General features: G+C 44.8%; 1 protein-coding gene across 1 annotated transcript in view; it reads right to left on the reverse strand.

Moving 5' to 3' along the window:
• The window catches only part of SIM1 (SIM bHLH transcription factor 1), a 91511-nt gene that overhangs the window by 38353 nt on the left and 34021 nt on the right, over positions 1-19137 (reverse strand). The window contains exons 6-8 of the mRNA XM_084831248.1: positions 17657-17856; positions 17461-17567; positions 12331-12478 (exon numbers count right to left, since the gene is read on the reverse strand). Of these exons, the coding sequence (XP_084687374.1) occupies positions 12331-12478; positions 17461-17567; positions 17657-17856 (455 nt within the window). The remainder of the gene's footprint in view (positions 1-12330; positions 12479-17460; positions 17568-17656; positions 17857-19137) is intronic.

Raw genomic sequence — 19137 nt, forward strand, 5'->3', positions numbered from 1 at the left:
TGGGTTCAGACAACGTAACAAGCCATGGCCAGGGATTGAATACTCAAAATGGCCACCTGCCCGCACCGCAACCCACCACAGCCACCTGCACACAGCAGAACCACCATGAGCTGCTCAATCATGTGAACTGGCCCAATTCACTCAAGTTAGGGGAAATAAAGTCCTACAATTGGAGACAGACAATCCCAGCCACCACTCCTGGGCTATACAAGCCCACCCTTTACATATACCTCACCCATCACAGCGAGCAGCTTTTGGCTACTCATGCATATAAAAGCTCCTTCTTCAATTCTGCCATACTGTACATTACAATAGTCTGCCTGTTGGTGGATGGCATTTCTGTTACAGCAGAGTTTTCTGCAAACGGCCACACTCCCTCATGGGAAATCTGTTGGGGGCCACATCTTGGTAGTGAGCAGGCCTGGAGTTGGCGGTGTGTGGGACTGGAGTCAGAAGTGAGTGGGTGACCCCTTTCTCTTCCCGACACTCTCTCTTTTCTCTCCTTCTGCCATCCCCTTTGCTTACTCTCTCTCTTCTTTCCCAAGCAGCTGCCTCCCAGGGAAGGTACAGATAGCTCTTGCCAGAGTCTGAACTGATGACATGTGGCAGGCTTTTGAAATTAGGCCAAGAGCCACATGAAATTATGCTGGGGACCATAGACTGCCCACCCATGTTACCATGTTAGAGGGTATAGAATTCCCTTCCCCCATACAGACTCCTCCCATCATGCTATCACAAGCCAGTCTGTACACCTCTGTGAGCCAGCCCTTAGAGACAGCTCAGATTTTTCAAATTCATTTCCCATGCAGTGGTCCAACTATCTCAAGGAATACAGCCCCAAGGCTATATTCTGCCCTGCTTATCTCTAGATACAACTGCTAGTCTGAGGTAGCAACTTGCAACAGAAAAGTGTGTCAGCAAGCACATGGACACCGCTGCCTGGAAGCAACACCTGTATCCAAGGCCACACTGGCACTCCATACAGCTGCGCCATTCTACATGGAGCAATCTGGCAACATTGGAACCAGCCTGACACAATTCTGTGAGACTCAACTAAATGTGCTTAAAATGGGTCTTAAACATCACCACTGGCTAGTAGGCAAATGTTTCTCAAACCACTGATTCCTGCTGAATTCTTCCCATCATAAATGTGTTGCCTGAAAGCAAATCCCATCGACCTCACTGACACTTTCAAGCAAGGCCTCACCAATTGCTTTGGTGTAACTGGGCTGTAGAACAAGCTGTAAAACCAGCATGGAGAACTTAGTTCCATTAATTCTATAAACAACACACCTAGCCTCACAATCCAGTGAACACTCAGCAGCCATTCCCAGCTCTCTCATGTGGTTGTACGATATATGCTTTTTCAGACATATGCTGCTCACATTCATACCTTAGATGTTATAAGGTTACAACTAAAAATATAATAAGTAAATAAGACAAGCTGTGCTGGATCAGACCAAAGGCCTATTTAGTCCAGCATTCTGTTCACACAGTGGCAAGATACCTATGGGAAGCCCATAAGCAGGACATGAATGCAACAGCACACACACACCGCTCATGTTCCCTAGCAGCTGATTTTCAGAGGCATACTGACTCTGGTAATGGAAATAATATATCGTCATAATGACTAGTTGCCATTGATAGCTTTATCTTCTTTGAATTTGTCTAACCCCCATTCAAAGCCAAGCCTGTTGATGGCCATCCCTACATCTTCTGGTAACCAATGCCATAGTTTGAATTCCATATGTGCTGCATGAAGTACTTCCTTTTGTCTGTCCTGAATCTCCCACCATTCAGCTTCCTTGGATGAGAAATGAGGCCTATCCACTTTCTCCACACTGTGCGTAATTTTGTACACCTCTATTGTGTCTCCCCTGACTTGCTTTTTTCTAAGATAAAAAGCCCCAAATGTTGCAACCTTTCCTCATAAGGGAGTTGCTCCAGCCCCTTGATCATTGTATATCAAGGGAACGTTTTGTGCAAAGATGGGCATGATAAAGGACAAAGAAGGCAGGATCCTAACAGAAGCAGATGAGATTAAGAAGAGGTGGAAAGAATACACAGAAGAACCATATAGGAAAGATCTTAATGTCCCTGATAGCCATGATAGTGTGGTCACTGAACTTGAGCCGGACATCCTCAAGAGTGAAATCAAGTGGGCCTTAGGAAGCATAACTAAAAACAAAGCTAGCGGAGATGACAGTATTCCAGCTGAGCTATTTAAGATCCTAAAAGATGATGCTGTTAAAGTGCTGCACTCAATATGCCAACAAATTTGGAACACTCAACAGTGGCCGCAAGACTGGAAAAGGTCAGTTTACATTCCAATTCCAAAGAAGGGCAACGCCAAAGAGTGTTCAAACTACCGTACAATTGCGCTCATTTCACATGCCAGCAAGGTGATGCTCAAAATCCTACAAGCTAGGCTTCAGCAGTATGCGAACCTAGAACTACCGGAAGTACAAGCTGGGTTTCGAAGAGGCAGAGGACCTAGAGATCAAATCGCCAACATTCGCTAGATCATGGAGGAAGCAAGAGAATTCCAGAAAAACGTCTATTTCTGCTTCATTGACTACGCTAAAGCCTTTGATTGTGTGGATCACAACAAACTCTGGCAAATTCTGAAAGAGCTGGGGGTACCAGACCACCTTACCTGTCTCCTGAGAAACCTGTATGAGGGTCAAGAAGCAACAGTAAGAACCAGACATGGAACAACCGATTGGTTCAAAATTGGGAAAGGAGTATGACAAGACTGCATATTGTCGCCCTGCTTATTTAACTTATATGCAGAGTACATCATGAGAAACGCTGGGTTGGATGAATCACAGGTCGGAATTAAGATTGCCAGGAGAATTATCAACAACCTCAGATATGCAGATGATACCACCCTAATGGCAGAAAGCGAAGGGGATCTAAAGAGCCTCTTGTTGAGGGTGAAAGAGGAGAGTGCAAAAGCTGGTTTGAAACTCAACATTAAAAAAACTAAGATCATGGCATCTGGCCCCATCACTTCCTGGCATATGGAAGGGGAAGAAATGGAAGCAGTGATAGATGTTATTTTCTTGGGCTCCAAGATCACCGCAGACAGTGACTGTAGCCATGAAATTAAAAGACGCTTGCTCCTTGGGAGGAAAGCTATGGCAAACCTAGACAGCATAGTAAGAAGCAGAGACATCACCTTGCCGACAAAGGTCCGTCTAATCAAAGCTATGGTTTTATCAGTAGTAACATATGGCTGTGAAAGCTGGACTATAAGGAAGGCTGAGCGCCAAAGAATCGATGCTTTCGAACTGTGATGCTGGAGAAGACTCTTACGAGTCCCCTGGACTGCAAGGAGGTCAAATCAGTCCATCCTAAAGGAAATCAACCCTGAGTGCTCATTGGAAGGACAGATACTGAAGCAGAAGCTCAACTATTTTGGCCACCTAATGCGAAGAGAAAACTCTCTGGAAAAGACCCTGATGCTGGGAAAGACTGGAGGCAAAAGGAGAAGGGGACGACAGAGGATGAGATGGCTAGATAGCATCACTGATGCAATGAATATGGACTTGAGCACGCTCTGGGAGAGAGCACAAGACAGGAAGGCCTGGCGTGCTATGGTCCATAGGGCCACGAAGAGTTGGACACGACTGAACGACTGAACAACAACAACTTGATCATTTTGGTTGCCCTGTTCTGGTCCTTTTCCAGCCCTGCGATATCCGTTTTCAGGTGCAGTGACCAGAACTGAACACAGTATTTCAAGTGTGGTTACACTGTAGATACAGTGCCAAAATATGCATGGTGAGGGAATAAAAGAGAGCAACCGCCAACCCAATGCAGTAAGTCCCACCTAAGGGGAAGGAACAGAGAGAAAGAGCAAGAGCGAGTGCAAGAGAGAGAGAGAGAGAGAGAGAGAGAGAGAGAGAGAACAGGGTGTCATAGGCAGGGCTAAGTTAAGAGACTGTAGTAAAATATCAGAGGTGCGTGGACCAAATATACATTGCTGGATATGCATTAGCAAATATTTCTGAATTGCAAACTATATTGAAAAAAAGGCAGGAAAAACTAACATCTATCACTCTAAACATTTGTTAAGCTACCCAACCCACAACTGAGTTCAGCCGTAGTACTTGGCCTTCACACAGTGCCTTTTTTTCTTCCAAAGACAGAAATTCAAATATTTCAGCTTACCTGAACTGTGGATAAGGCTGCAATTCTGATTTATAAAGCTTACTGAGTCCCCGTGTTGTAATACACTGATAAATATGGTACAGTGGGAAACAAGATGCCCAATAGGTTCTGCCCAGAGTGGGTGGGTGTAAGTACAGGGGGTTTTACGGTAGAGCTGAATGTCACTTGCTTATCACTCCTCCCCCTAGTCGCCAGCCCCCGCACTCTTCAAATTGGAGCAAGAGATTTCCTTCACAGCTACCGTAGAGAATCAATACAAAAATCTTTTTGAATAAGCTGAAACGACCTAAGGTCAGCCCCTTCGTCCACTAGATGCACAAGATAAACTACAAACAAATTGTTACCATCCCCGGATGCTGCTTTTAATCACAGCAGCAGCGACAACATTATTATTGAATAATAACAACAACAACAGCTACCCAATAAGCAGCTAAACTTTCTTAATTGGTGAGTCTGAAAGCTGGGGATACCTAATCCGGATCGACCAATCTGGAATAATTACCATTCCCAGATTCTCTAGCAGCTCTCCCCAACCTGGTGCCTTTCAGATGTTTTGGACTTCAGCCAGGATGGCCGATGATCAGGAATCCTGAGAGTCACAGCCCCAAACACCTGGAGGCCACCAGGTTGGGGAAGGCTTCTCTAGTACTCAGAATCAGTGAGGCAGACTGGAACCAATCATAGCCTTTCCCAACCTGCAGATCCATGTGTGTTGGACTACCATTCCCATCATCTTCAGCCATCATCCTAGCTTGGGATAATGGGGAATGTCGTCAAACACATCTAGAGTACACCAGGTTGACGAAGGGAAGCAACCACTGGTTTCACGAATTTTAAACAGAAAGATATTAGTATTCTGACTCCTAATCATCAAAGCTTGTTGTCCAAACAAAAGCACACCCTGTAAACAATCGAGGAACTCTGAGTGAGATCCTGGTCATAGGCGGAGCCAGAGGGCTCACCCCACCCCCAATACACACACATTCTTGATGGATTCCTACGGTTGCTGGAGGGAATGGAATTTCTCCCAGGTGAGCCCCTTTCTGTGCAGGCCCCCCTCTATTTTTTTCTGGTGCAGCCACTTGTCTACATTCATATCAATGGGACTACAGTGCCACCAACGTTGAAAGGGTATGGGTTGCATAGTTAGTTGTTTACATATGAATGCTCATTGCTGTGTGAAATAGCCGTCTGAAAACACATCCCAGACAGAGATTTCAAATGATCTGCACCTGATATCTCTTCAAATACTGTTTTTCCCCAATAGAGGAAAATTCAAACCTTCCATTCTGTGACATCAGTTAATTGGACCTCCAGCAATGCATGCAAAACACATTTGGCTCCAATGAGATAAACATGCCTTTGTTTTAGAAAACAGCTTACATTCCAACTCCAACACAAGCATATGAGCATCAAGGTACACAAAATACCTGCCACTGTTTCAGCTTGTCAAGTTATCTTAGTGTCTTGAGCCATTTGTGTGCAGTGGTTTGCCATAGGTTAGGGGCAGGGAACATGTGGCCCTCCAGATGTTGGACTGCAAGTCCCATCAGCCCAAGGCAAGAATATCTGGAGGGTTGCACATTCCCCATCCCTGCCATAGGGATTGGTGGGGGGATGCCACACAAATAGCAGCATAGAGAAGATTCTGAACATGGACTGTCCATGGCCAGCACTATGCTGAGCCATTCAAATTAGACTCTGTGGGTTGTATCCAATGGTGGCTTTGCCTTAGCACAGCCTTCCCCAACCTGGTGCCCTCCAGATGCATTGCACTACAACTCCCAGAATCCCCTAGCCAGCATGGCCAGGGGTCATGAATACTGGGAGTTGTAGTTGAAAACATCTGGAGGGCACCAGGTTGAGGAAGGCAGCCATATACTGTTCTGTGGTCCCCCACCCCTCAGGATCAGCTTTTGGATGGGCACAGGAGCTTCGATGGTTTGGGGAAATGGCAAAAATCATGTCTTCTTTAAGCAGAAGTACTGTCTGCTGAGGCAAAGCCACCACTGGATACAAGCCAATGTGGCAGCTGTCTCAGATCCACTTGCCTTTGCTTTGGTTTCTTTTGCAGTAACATCTTTCTAAGTGATAGATTTAGGACTGTGGTGCTAATTTCTTACTCAGATCCATAATCATAGATGAATCACAGTGACTAGCAGTAAGTATATAGCAAATACCACTTTCCCTAAAAAAAATGTTATTTTCTGCTTCTAGGTTTATAATCTTCCCCTATTCTCCTTTTTTTGATCGCCACTGAAGGTGATTCTGTACATTAATCAGAAAAAGGAACATAGGGAGTTGTCTTATATCAAATCAGACCATTGGTCTATCCAGCTCACTATTGCCTACGTCGACTGAAGAGTTTCAGAAGGCAGCAGCCTTTCCCAGCCCTGTCTAGAGATGCCATGTATTGAACCAGGAACCTTTTGCATGCAAAGCATGTGCTCTACCATTGAGCCACGGTAGAGGAAATGCACCAGAAGACGATTGTATTTCAAGGAGATAGGAAAGTGATGTGCCACAATTGTTCCTTACATGCCTGAATCTCCTGGAGAACCTTAAAAACCTGGCCCCCTTAATTGCTCTCAAGCCTCTAGGCTGGAAGCTTTGCTTCCCAAGGCTAGTTGTCTGCCTGGGAACGTACAACCTTGAATCAATTAGCTTGGCCACTGTCCACTCGCTTTATCTTATCTTTTGGGTGGTACAAGAATGTATGATCATCGTGAGACCTGAGAATCTGACCATCAGCCCAGGTGTGAGTAATTAGGGTGCTCTTCAAGCCTGCACATAGCTAAAGGAAAACTCAGGTATAAAAGTCACCAGAGACTTGCCGACAGAGAGCTTTGATGCAGATCTGGACCATGGAGGTGCTGTGTGCCAGCCGTTTGACTGGGGTCTCTCCGCTGTCATTCACCTGGAGCTCCCAACAACAGAATGGAGAAGTAAGCTATCTTGCTCAGTATTAGTATCAATATTTTATGTTTCTCTGTATCATTTTGCCTGCTCTTTAATAAAATCCTTAACTTCTATCCACCTGTGTGTTTATCGCTCCTGAATCCTAAAAGAACCTTTGACTCTTGGCAAAACAGACATGCCCTCTTAACAAATTAATACAGTCATGACACGGAAGGTGCAGACACCAAACATTATTTTATATAAATACATTTTCACCTGGCCTGTCAGCTGGTCATGTGTTTTAATCGTCCCACATGATCAGCAAATCATTTTGGCGATGATCAGCTGCTATTGTAACCAATGTATCACGGTTTACGCAGTTGTCATCAAATAATGGGAACCTCCCCTGTTCCTGACTGAGTACTGTAATGCTCGACTAGCTATGAAAGGAACATTATAGAAAACATTATAGAAAATGTAAGCATCCTTTCCATGGGATATCCCCACACCCATCACAGGAAGCTGGCTGTGGAGGGCACATGCTCTGCAATGATCCTATGCAAATCCCTAAAATCCATGAAGAGAGCAAGCCTAAAACTAGTGTAGTAGCTGAGGTGGGGGGATGAGTTATGAAGTCCTCAGTTTTAGCCTCACATCAGCTAAACGCAGTCTGGGGTAAATAATATTGACTACGGTCTAAATATGTTGGTGGAGCACTCTGAATGCTGAAAATGCACTATATAAATCAGGGGTGGGCAGGAGATAGATCAGGATCTACCACAGTGTTGGGAAAGATGTGGTCCTCCAGATGTTGCTGGACTTCAACATGGCCATCCCTAAGTAGAGTGAGGCAGCTGCCTCAGGCAGCTGATATATGGGGTCAGGAGTGTTGGTGAGGTGTTGGAGGACAGAGCTGTCTAGGCCACCTGCCATGCCCTGTGCCCCCTAAGCTAGCCTGCTGCCCTTAGGAGGGTGCTGTGCCATCACCACTGTCAAAATAAGATTCAGCTGCCAGTCCAATCAGCTTCTGTACATGGCAGGGGGGGGGGCACCATTTTGTCCTTTGTCCCAGGCAGCAAAATCCCTTGAGCTGCCCCTGGACTTCAACTCCAATGAGCCCTAGCCAGCATAGCCAATGGTGAGGGATGATGGGAGTTGCAGCCCAACAAAATCCCTGTTCTATCAGAAGATTGGTGGATGATTAGCAGTAGAAACTTTCTGGCTCCCAATAGTTTAACAATAGCAAGCAAATGTGCAAGTAAAAAATCCTCTACTGAGAGAGGGAGGTTTAATAAAATCCGCACGCCCCACTCTTTGATTCAGCAAAATCATGCCCCCCAGAGCCTGTTAAACACAGTAGCTAAAGGGAGATATAAAAATGTCAGGGGGAGTGGGGCCCCTCTGCGCATCTGTAACTGAAGTACTGATTCAGCTTATAGGAGCGTAATCTTGTTAAGGGGTGATATTTAAAAAAAACAAAAAACCTTTTACACCACATGAAAGCATCAAGGTTGCACCACCTAACTGTTTCCCCACATTCGGCTCCCATGTTGCATTTGCAATGCCCAAAAGAACCACACACAAGTGAGCCAATTCATATACATAATTGCTATACCAGTTCGTCTACACCTGCACTGGGGCTGGGTCAGCTCAGGTGGCCAATGCCCATGTGATGCAGGTGACCTACACAATCAGTTCACAGCAGTGATACAACACAGGAGCCAGACACAGGGAAGACGTTTTGTGGCAGCAACCACGCCACATGCCGATGGTGCTTCAGTATCACTAAGTCGGGGTGGGCACTGATCTAGCAATTTGGAAAACAGCACCATTTCCTTGGACTGATTTGGAGCCTGCCTGATTTGACTCAGGGGACCAAATCCAAATCTTGATTAAGAAATCTGAAGCTTTGTGCCTCATTGGCTTTAAACAGCTCAGGACCGCAGTACCTGACAGAATGCCTCTCCTGGCATGAATCCGACCTGTATGCTACATTCTGCATTTAAGGCCCTCCTCCAGGAGCCTCCTCCACGGGAAGCTCGGAGGGTGACAACAAGGGAGTGGGCCTTCTCGGTGGTGTCCCCCATTTATGGAATCATCTCCCTGACGAGGCCCATCTGGCACCAACGTTGTCATCTTTTCAGTTCCAGGTTAAAACTGCTCTCCTCTCTCAGGCATTTGGCAGCATATAAGGAGTCTCTCTGATTGTCTATGACTGATTGTTTTAAATTGTTTTAGATACATGTTGTTGCTGTGTGTATGTTTTGTTCTATGTCCTTACATGAATGGTTTTATACTTTATATAATGTATTTTTATGTTTTTTAAATTTTTGTGAACTGCCCAGAAAGCTTCAACTGTGGTGTGGTATAGAAATAGAATGAGTGGATGAATGAGTGAGTGAGTGAATGAATTGGTTATGACTGGAAATCAACAAATGGCTACAGCTTCTTCTGTTTGACCAAACTGGATTAGACTTGCAGGCATAGTAGCCCCCTTATGAGGAATTATACTTGCCAAGTTCCAGCCAAATAGGTCCAAGGGATTTTTGTTCTAGGCGCCTTTAATTTCTGATGATAGATAGATAGATAGATAGATAGATAGATAGATAGACAGACAGACAGACAGACAGACAGACAGACAGACAGACAGGAACTGCTAATATATTTTTTTATTTCTTGGCAGAATTGGATTAAATTTCCAGGCATTGTTCAGTGGTACAGCCAAGGCTAGACTTTACCCACTCCCAGAGACCAGCAGGTGCAGAAGCAAACTCCATTTATTCCTGTAGTCATGATGGTGCTACGATTTAAGCAAATTTAAAATGCTAAACTGCACATGCTCAGAACATTTCTTTTCTTTTTAAATCAGAGTTGCCGAACAGTTTTGGTTTTGTTCTAACATATCAGGAGTGTAGAAGCTGTTTTAAAGCATGGAATGGCAGTGGGAGTGGGAGGAAAGAGAAATGTTATGTGCATACTTTTGTTAGTTGTGTGTGCATTGCTGAAGTAATACACATAGCTATCTAAATGGACCATTAAGTCCAGCATCTAAAATTGCCTAGCTGCACCACTGGCATCATTGTGCTATTAGAGGGGGTCAAGCCTGCCATGTTTCAGATGAATAAATGCAGGAGGTTTCATGCAATTGTAGCCCTACCCTTCTTGGCCCTAGCTAAGAAGTCTACAAAATTTCAGAAGGAAAGCTACAGCCATTTTTTGTGTGGAAGGGCAGCATTCAAAGGAAGTGGTGAAGTGATTTGCTCTCCCCGCCACAGTGTTTCTTGGGGGAGGGTTGTAGGAAGATAGCATATATCATAGAGGTGTCTGTAGGCAAGAAACATGCAAAATATCAGAAGGACAGGTTTAGCAGTTAAGGAGTTATGATGACTGAGAAACAGCATAGACTTGTTTGTTTGTTTTCTGCTCAACTGGCACCAAAGTCACAGAAAGTGCAATAGGGCAAGGATAGAGGGTAGATGTGAAGCATACAGTGGGAGAGGCAGAAGGATTTGAACATCCACTATTTTACAAGCAAGCACCCCATGTTAGACCCTTGCAGCTATTTTGAACATCCACTATTTTACAAGCAAGCACCCCATGTTAGACCCTTGCAGCTCTCACAGACTCCACAAAACCCTTTTAACATTCTTACTCCTGGGAGACAGAAATAGCAAAAAGTATTGAACACTGGGATGGGCCTGTGATACATTACTTCAACACCACCCCCCCCAAGCACTGGGATTGGAGAATCATGGTAAAACTATTCACTGTGATTAGAAGCTAGAGCTGTCAGTCACAAAACTATGCCCCTCCTCTAGTGATGTGTGAATCCCCCAATGTTTGGTGGGGGTGGGGGTATTTGTGGGGAAATTTGGCCCTCTTAGGGCCCTGGAGCCCCTAGCACATCTTCCAGATTTCAGCGGGTTTTGTCTCTCTCTGTAAATAAGACAAAATATTCCAACTGCAGTCGTGATTAGCAGTCGTGACTGGGCAAATTGCGGCCATAAAGTGCTTAGTTATATGTAAATTGCAGCATTTGTGTATAAATAAGCACTTTACAGCCACAAATGGCATTAAATACACTAATTATGGCCATAAATGGCATTAAATACACTAATTATGGCCATAAATCAAATGTACTGCCCTACTCTCTAGGCTGGCTCTCTACTCACAGTCACCAGCATTCTTCCAAATCAGGATTCATGGAATAAAGGGAGGAGGGGAATCTCCCCTTCACTACTCTTTATCAGTTCTGATCCTGGCAACAGAAGAACAACTGAGGCCACATTCCTATGAACATTTGTCTATTGAACACAGTGGGACTTACTTCTGAGTAAATATACATAGGACTGCACTGTACACTGTGTTAAGAGGTAACAAATTCACATTCAGTGACCTTGAGTATGCAGTCTAATACCATCCAAGCAGAATTCTACCTCTGGCAATGCCTAAATATTAGCAATGATGGGATAAGGAGTATGGGGCAAAAGTCAACATTTTCATTGGACTCTTCCCCCCTTTGCCCTCTCCTCATATTTTATTATTTTGCTAACTGAACCCCTTCTGGTCACTCCAACCCCCGCCCTCTCTCCATGTAAGGCTCCATCCCTTTGAACAAGAAAGAAATCACAGGGCTTTGATAGAAACTCTGGATAAAATTAAGAACTTCAAACTCCCAGGTTTTTCCCCCTTTTTCAGAGAAAAAGAAAAACAGATGTCCTGTTTGTTAAGTATAAATAACTCCGTACGTTGAAACCTTTCTTTTACGCTGCATTAAACTTTATTTAATGCAGGGTGCCCCTTCGACTGTAAGGAGGCAGGGAGGGAGGAAACTCAAGGGGTGACAAAGCCCTAAATCTTGTTCTTTCCCCTCTAGAGAAACAGAAGAAGACAGGAGAGGAAAGCTTTCAGGCAGATGAAAGAACCCCCTAGATTCCTACCAAAGTCATGGAGTGGGATGAGCCTTGTCAACTAAAGGCCAGAGCCAAAGAAGGGTGATTTTTTTTCATTTGGGCAGGACTGAAATATTGGCCCTTTTTTATGACCCCACTTAAAACATTTCCATGACAGGCAAAAGAAAAGAAGAGCACCTTTGATGCAATCCATCAAGCACTTCTCCACCCCACCCCACCCCACAACAGCTTCCCACATGAGACTTGTGCCTTCGCAGAACTTGGGTGCATGATGTCCCCCCACATTTGCACCACTCAGCACAGGCCCTCCATTGGGATGCAGCCTTCCAGGATTGGTACTTACGTGAGCACATAGTTGACGCTGACAATGCAGTGAGGTCGTGAAGATCGGCTATTGTGAACAATGGTGGCGTAGCTCTGCACCCAGACCCAACCGCCTTGCTTGGCCAGGAAGCGGTAGTATTTCGTGGTGACTTGCCCTTTCACTAGCACTGAAAAAGAAAGACACCTGCAGCTTTATTTTGGGGAGGTGATGCCCCATTTCTGTTGTGCTCTCAAGGAAGGATAACAGCAAATCACTGCCCTGGCTCCATTTTGTTTTGCACCATTTATTTTATTTGTATCCTGCTTCTTAAAAAGAAAAAGTTCAGGGCAACTGGATGGTCTCCCATCCAGATCTACTTCCCCTTAGCTCAGGGCTGGCCCAAGACATTTTGCTCACTGTCAAGATGGTGGTCCCACCACCCCACTAGCCCATTTCATGTGCAGAAGCTGTCCAGAGTAGCAGCATTTCAACACTGAAACTGGGATAGTGTCCTCCAATACACCTGAGGGATGCAGGTGAGCTTAGGCCACACACAGCTCTGTCCTCCAACACTCCAATCCTTAGCATCCACTGCCTGAGGCAGTTGCCTTACTCTGCCTAGTGGTGGGGCTGGCTCTGCCTTGGCTTCAAGTAAGGCTATAGCATTGAATACTCATACTCCATTCACTGGGTCTCACTTGACCAATCAGCAATGAACTCCTCAAGGAAAGACTCTCAGTGTTCTCACCAGAGATTAGAACATTGCTTTATTAGTTCTTTGTATTTTTGTTATTGTTGTTTTGTTTGATGATTACAGCATTACATTAACACCATTACAGAAAGGCCATCAATACATCATACACAGCAACAAATAACAACTTGTGTACATTATGTCTATTTAAAAGTAGCACCTCTCTCCAGATCATTGCACCCACACCCACCCATTACAACTCCTACCATACTAAAGGTAGAAAGTGACTGCTCTTCAGTAAAGACCATGTTGACCATAAGGCACACCAATCATTAACAGCGCACTCCTTTACATCTGCTCAGAAGTAGGCCTTACTGAGTTCAATGGGCCTTACTCCCAGGTAAGTGTACACAGGATTGCACTGCAGCTTCAGTCCACTTTCCAGCCGTGCTGTCAATCAAATGGAAAATGAGATTCTAGCATGTGGTTATTATAGTATAGGTATTCACAAGTGTTAGCAGTTAGATCAAATGTCATGCTGATGGCCTCTTGTGAAAATGCCTTTTCTTGGCTATCATTAGTGTATGCAGTCCTATGCATGTCTGCTCAAAAGTAAGCCCCATTAAGTTCAACAGGACTTATCCCCAGGTAAGTGCCCACAGGATTGCAGCCTAAGGAGTTTGTAGTGTCTACACTCCTAAAGGGTTCAACTGTCATGACCTTCTTCCCCACTGAATATAGAACAGTAGAATTGGAAAGGATCTTGGAGATCATCTAGTCCAGCCCCCTGCTCAATGCTGGCTCTGCAATGCAGGATGCAACTGCAGCATCTCTGACAGATGGCTGTCCAGATGGCTGACATCAACACAGGCATTCTGTAAGCAGGCTAATGCTTCCCAACAGTAAATTACCAAATGATAATTCTTAATGTAATACTGTCTGTCTTACATTTGTAATATAGTTACAGGAAACATCCTGGTTCTCAATTTTGGATTAAAAATTAAATATTAAAATGTAGCTTGATTTTGTTGTATGGGACCTGAAGGGGCTAAAATTCATGCAAAATCTTTTGCAAGTCAGTCTTAACCTTGTTTCCTTAAAAGTGTCATTGGTTTCAATGGAGTTTACTTTCAAATACATGTGGATAGAATGGCAGCAGTTAAAGGCACACCACACATTTAAATCTATATACTTTGATTTAATGGGGCTGGGCCTGAAAAGCCAGGGATCTCAAAGCAAGCCACCTGGATTCTTTGGATTTGAGATTTTTACAGCACAATCCTATGCATGTCTTCTCAGAAGAAAGTCCTATTGAATTCAATGGGACTTACTCCTAGATAAGTTTGTAAGACTTGCGGTCTTACATTGCAATCCTGTACAAGCCTACTCAGTAGTAAGCCCCTCTTGAAGTCAGTGGTAAATGTGTACAGTACTGCATGTTAACTTCTACTTGCCTTGAAGTCAACAATAGGACACAGGGCTATCATTCTAATTTTTTTCTGGCAGACATTCTCTTCCTTGAACAATGCAACATTGCTCAGCTTGAAGAAAAGGTTTCACCTGCTGAACTTCTGTCTGTCCACAGAGACAGAAAGCACAGGACTGGCATATAGCCCGGGGGGGGGGCAGGGGGGATGAAACCAAGCAATAAGCCAGGGAATGGGATTTACTCTGGAAAAGTGTATTCCAAGCCACTAACATGAACATTCCTTTGAAAAATATAGTTAGGATCAGGAACCACATTTTGACATAGAACCTTAGTGAGTGGTAGGAAGAATACAGCAACAGTCAGAATTCAAATTAAGATTTTTTTTTGGTGGGGTGGAGAGAGTAGTATGTGCATCTCACCAAAATTTCCACTGATTTGAAAAATTCTGGATTAAACCCAAAGGGTCCTCCTGTCTAGGAAATTCTCACTCATGCCAGGCTTGAGAAATGATTCCATAGCAGCCCATCTCCAAACCATATCACTTATTCATGCCAAATGTATTCCATCAACCACCATTAACACATCGTAAAGCAATTCTGGGGCGAGCAGGGGTGGGGGACTGCGTGTTGTTCCTTGCTTGCTAAAAATAAGCCTTTTTGAGGGGTGGAGTTAGATATTTTATGACCTTAATAGGCCTGAGATTCTCTTGGAAAACATGTTAAGGAATAGCATCAGAAACACAATCCACAAATCCTTGTACACAAAAGTCATTCCTATTAACCATAATGCAAATCTCTCAGACAGACACTGGATACTCCCACCCCTCTAACACACACACACACAATGCTATCCACTATACTTTGGAGTTTAGAGTGAGGCTTGGGATGGAGTAGATTCCCTTTGAATTTATAAGGCACATTAGACTCAGGCTATAAATCCCACCGATTCCAGAAAGGATCCACTTCTAGATCTCAGACTCAGCCCTGGAATAAGTGAACTAATAGGAGAGCACATCTGATCATGTGCAGAGTACATTTCTCTCATCACTGAGACAACCATGCACATATATAAGGTTGGCTTATACAAGTCAGACACTAGGTCTGTCTAGCCCAGTGTTATGTGCTGGGACTGGCAGTGCCTCTCTGAGGGGTCCTGGATAGAGGTCTTACTCAGATTCTTTCGGGGTGGAGGTGCCAAGGACTGAATCTAGGATTGTCTTCATGCAAAGCATGTGCTCTGCCACTAAGCCCTGAGCCTTCCCTCCATCATTTAGGGGGATGGGCCTTCCAGATCAGGGCGGGGGGGTGTGTGTGTGAGAGTTCCAGCCAAGCTTGAATCTCAGCAGCAATTTTGGGGCGGGAGGAGCCCCTGACTTTATCCAGAAATGCCATTTACTTCCAAGATCTACACTCACCAACTTACAGCACAACCCTATGCATGTCTACTCAGGAGTAAGTCCCATTGAGTTCACTAGGGCTTACTCCTAGGTAAACGTGTATAGAATCCCCAAAACCAGTGCCTATTGCAAAAGACACACACTTTGAACTAAGGAATTCGAAGGCCAAGAAGGAGTTTGGAGTCCCAGAATTGGATGCAGCTCACAGTCCTTCCACCCCAAAACCCACTCCTGGCTACTCTAAGGCAGGGGCAGGAGACCTGGTGCCTTCCAGATCTACCCCTGCCGTAAGTTTTCTTCACTTCAGCAGTATAACTTGCAGAGGAGGTGTTATTATTTTTAAATGATAAAATAATAATTTATTATTTATAAATTAATAATATTTATTTTTTAAATAATTGGGAATCCTTGCTGATCTACCGCAAACCAGCCTGAGATCTACTGGTAGATTCAGATCTATCTTCTGCCCACCCCTGGTGGGTAGGGTTGCAAACTTAGCTGTTCTGTGATCGTCTAGTCTTTGTGTCCATATTCTGATTTTCTGCTCTTAGGATCACAGCCTATGGATACCAAAGCTAAATGGAACTGCAGAGGAAGTCTAAACAACTACTGCTGGCCACAATACTAGCGGTACTGAAGCTGTGGTGGTGCCAGTGGGGAGAATTTGTGCTGGAAGGAGCCACGTTCAACAGTAAAAGAGCCATTCCTTGTGCAACAGCAGTGACACCAGCAACAGTAACCAGAAGTAGAACAATACTTTAAAAATGCCACTGCTTCTAAAACTCATGGTAAGAGATGCCGACTTGCCTCTTCTAGTGTAGGCCTGGGGAACATGTAGCCCTCCAGTTGGAGCACTGCAATCCATCAGCCTAAGCAGTATAACCAATGGTGAGGGTGATAGGAGTTGCAGTCCATGTGTTCCCGTCCCTGTTCTAGCGAGCAAAGAAATAGCCTGAGGAGGAATCCTACTACTGATGTTCTCCTGCATCGCATACAGAAGATCTCACCATTGGATTCCTCATCAATGTAAGGCGCAATCCTATGCATGTTCAGACAGAAAGTCTTGCAACTCCCAGCATTCCCCAGCCAGCACAGCTGGCTGAGGAACACTGGGAGTTGTAGTACGTTTCCCTGTCTAAACTTTTCCCTGTCTACACCCTTAGAGCCACATCATCTATTTAGAGGCTCCAGAAAATACACCCTTTAACCATGTGGACTGAGGCTACAAGATCAAGACTGGTTGATTCAAGTAAAGGGGCAGCTCCTCCCTCTCAAGTCTCAATGCATCTCTCTTCTTGTGCTGGAGTGGAGAAATCCCTCCCCTGCCTTTCTATCCCTCCCCTCCCTCAAATTGCAGGGGAATGGCGCTTTACTTTTCAGCCTCCTGGAAAATATGCTTTGATTTTGGGTTCTCTCTCTCTCCCTCCCCATTCTCAGAATGGAGGATGCTGCAATCCTAAGGCAACGCTTGTCCTATTGAACTGGTGGGACTTCCTCGCAACTCGCATTGCGCTGCTGTCGGTGCTGCTCAAAAAGCCAGCCCACTGGACTTGGGAGTAAGTCCCACTGAACTCCACGTGGGTTACTTCCCAGTTCCCAGCCAACCTGCCTCAGCTGGGGCTTCAAGGGTGCTAAGGGAAAGAGGCTCCTTACGCAGGTGATGAGCGCAGCGCAAGTGGAAGGTGTCGCAGCCATGGACATGGTGGTACAGCGTCTTCTCTATCAGGTCCTGAGGCTCGTAACCCGTCAGCTCGGCTACCCTGCCAAAGAGAGAACAAGAGGCCGTGGGTGGGTTGCTTGGGCCTAGCATTGCTGGACAAGGGCAAAGGAAGCCGTGGGGCCAACCTACCGTGAATCGAGGAAGATGAGTTTCATGTCCAGGCTGGCCCGGAACATGAACATGTTGCTGTGAAGCTTGATCTCCGTCACTGCGCTGGGGGGCAGGGAGTGGCCCACGGCCACCAAGCCGACGTTTTGGTAGCAGCCATCAAAGGGAGACATGTCCAGGCTGTACTGGCGGATCTTTAGGTAGCCACTGCAATGAATGACCTGCCGGGGGCACAGAGGTCCATTCAAGTCAAGTGGAATCTTTTGTTGCCAGTCGTCTCAGTGAGCTGCGGGATGGTTCATTCATATCCACACACGCAAATAGAAATCACACCAATGACAAGCTTAAACAAGCTCATTGGGGAGCAAGCCCCACCGAACGCAGTGGGCTTGTTTCACAGTAAACATGCATAGGATCACACCCTCAGTTTCTTGCCACACAGGCCCAGTTCACACATCCATGCTCATCACATGATGACTATAGCGCCAAGTGATGGCTTACATGTGTGAATGGGCCATTATAAACAGAACTTTGGTATCACCTCCTCACCTCACATCTAATGCTTCTCAGTGAAGTCAGCTTGCACATTTTAATTGGTCCTAATAAAGGCATTGCCCTAGAATGATTTTTGTATTATTTTTCTGTATTATGTATTATCTTCATCATTAATTATGTTTATTATTATTATTATTATTTACATTTCTATCCCACTAGATCAACTCAGCTACCTGAGTCTACTGAATGAAATCAGATGACATTCCATTCATCATCAACTGTGCAGTGTTCAGGTGATGTATATGCATGTCCAAACCAACCCAGTACATAATGACTCTCAGGCCACTGTGTGAACACTCTCCATTGAAAACTGTTAAGTATGAGGAGTGTGGAAGACATGAAATTTTTGTCTCTACTCAGAAATAAGCCCCAATGGGTTTAATGCGACTTACTTGTAGGAAAGTGGCATAGGGTTGCAGCCAAATAGTGCAATCCTGTGCACACCTACTCAGAAATACACCCCACTGAGTTCCATGAGACTTACTCCCAGGTAAGTATTATAGGATTGCAGGCTAAGTGCGTCAGCTAAGTATGTCCTGAAATCAATGGTTCTTTCTGTAAAAAATAAATAAAAAATAGGACTATAAAAAATACTGTAAAGGCTCAATCCTTTGCTTATTTAGACAGAAAATGTCCTACAACTCCCAGTATTCAAATGCTGGGAGTTGTAGGACTTCTTTCTGTCTAAATATGCATAGGATTGCACCTTACAGAGAAAGATACCCCTTATGCCTGGCATGCACTCTGAGGTCTTGTTACAACAAAAGCCAGTGCATATCTACTCAGAAATACCTCCTCCCAAGTCCAATGGAACCTGCTTGCAGGAAGATGTGCATAAGATTGCAGCCTTAAGCAAACCAACAGCCAGATCCTAAATATGTTTACTCTGAAATATCTTCAACATACAGCACGATCCTAATCCATTGCACACCTGCTGGGAATAAGCG

Source organism: Heloderma suspectum, chromosome 1, assembly GCF_057233095.1.
Source record: "Heloderma suspectum isolate Gila_16-S chromosome 1, 16-S_ref, whole genome shotgun sequence".
NCBI classification, from domain to species: domain Eukaryota; kingdom Metazoa; phylum Chordata; class Lepidosauria; order Squamata; family Helodermatidae; genus Heloderma; species Heloderma suspectum.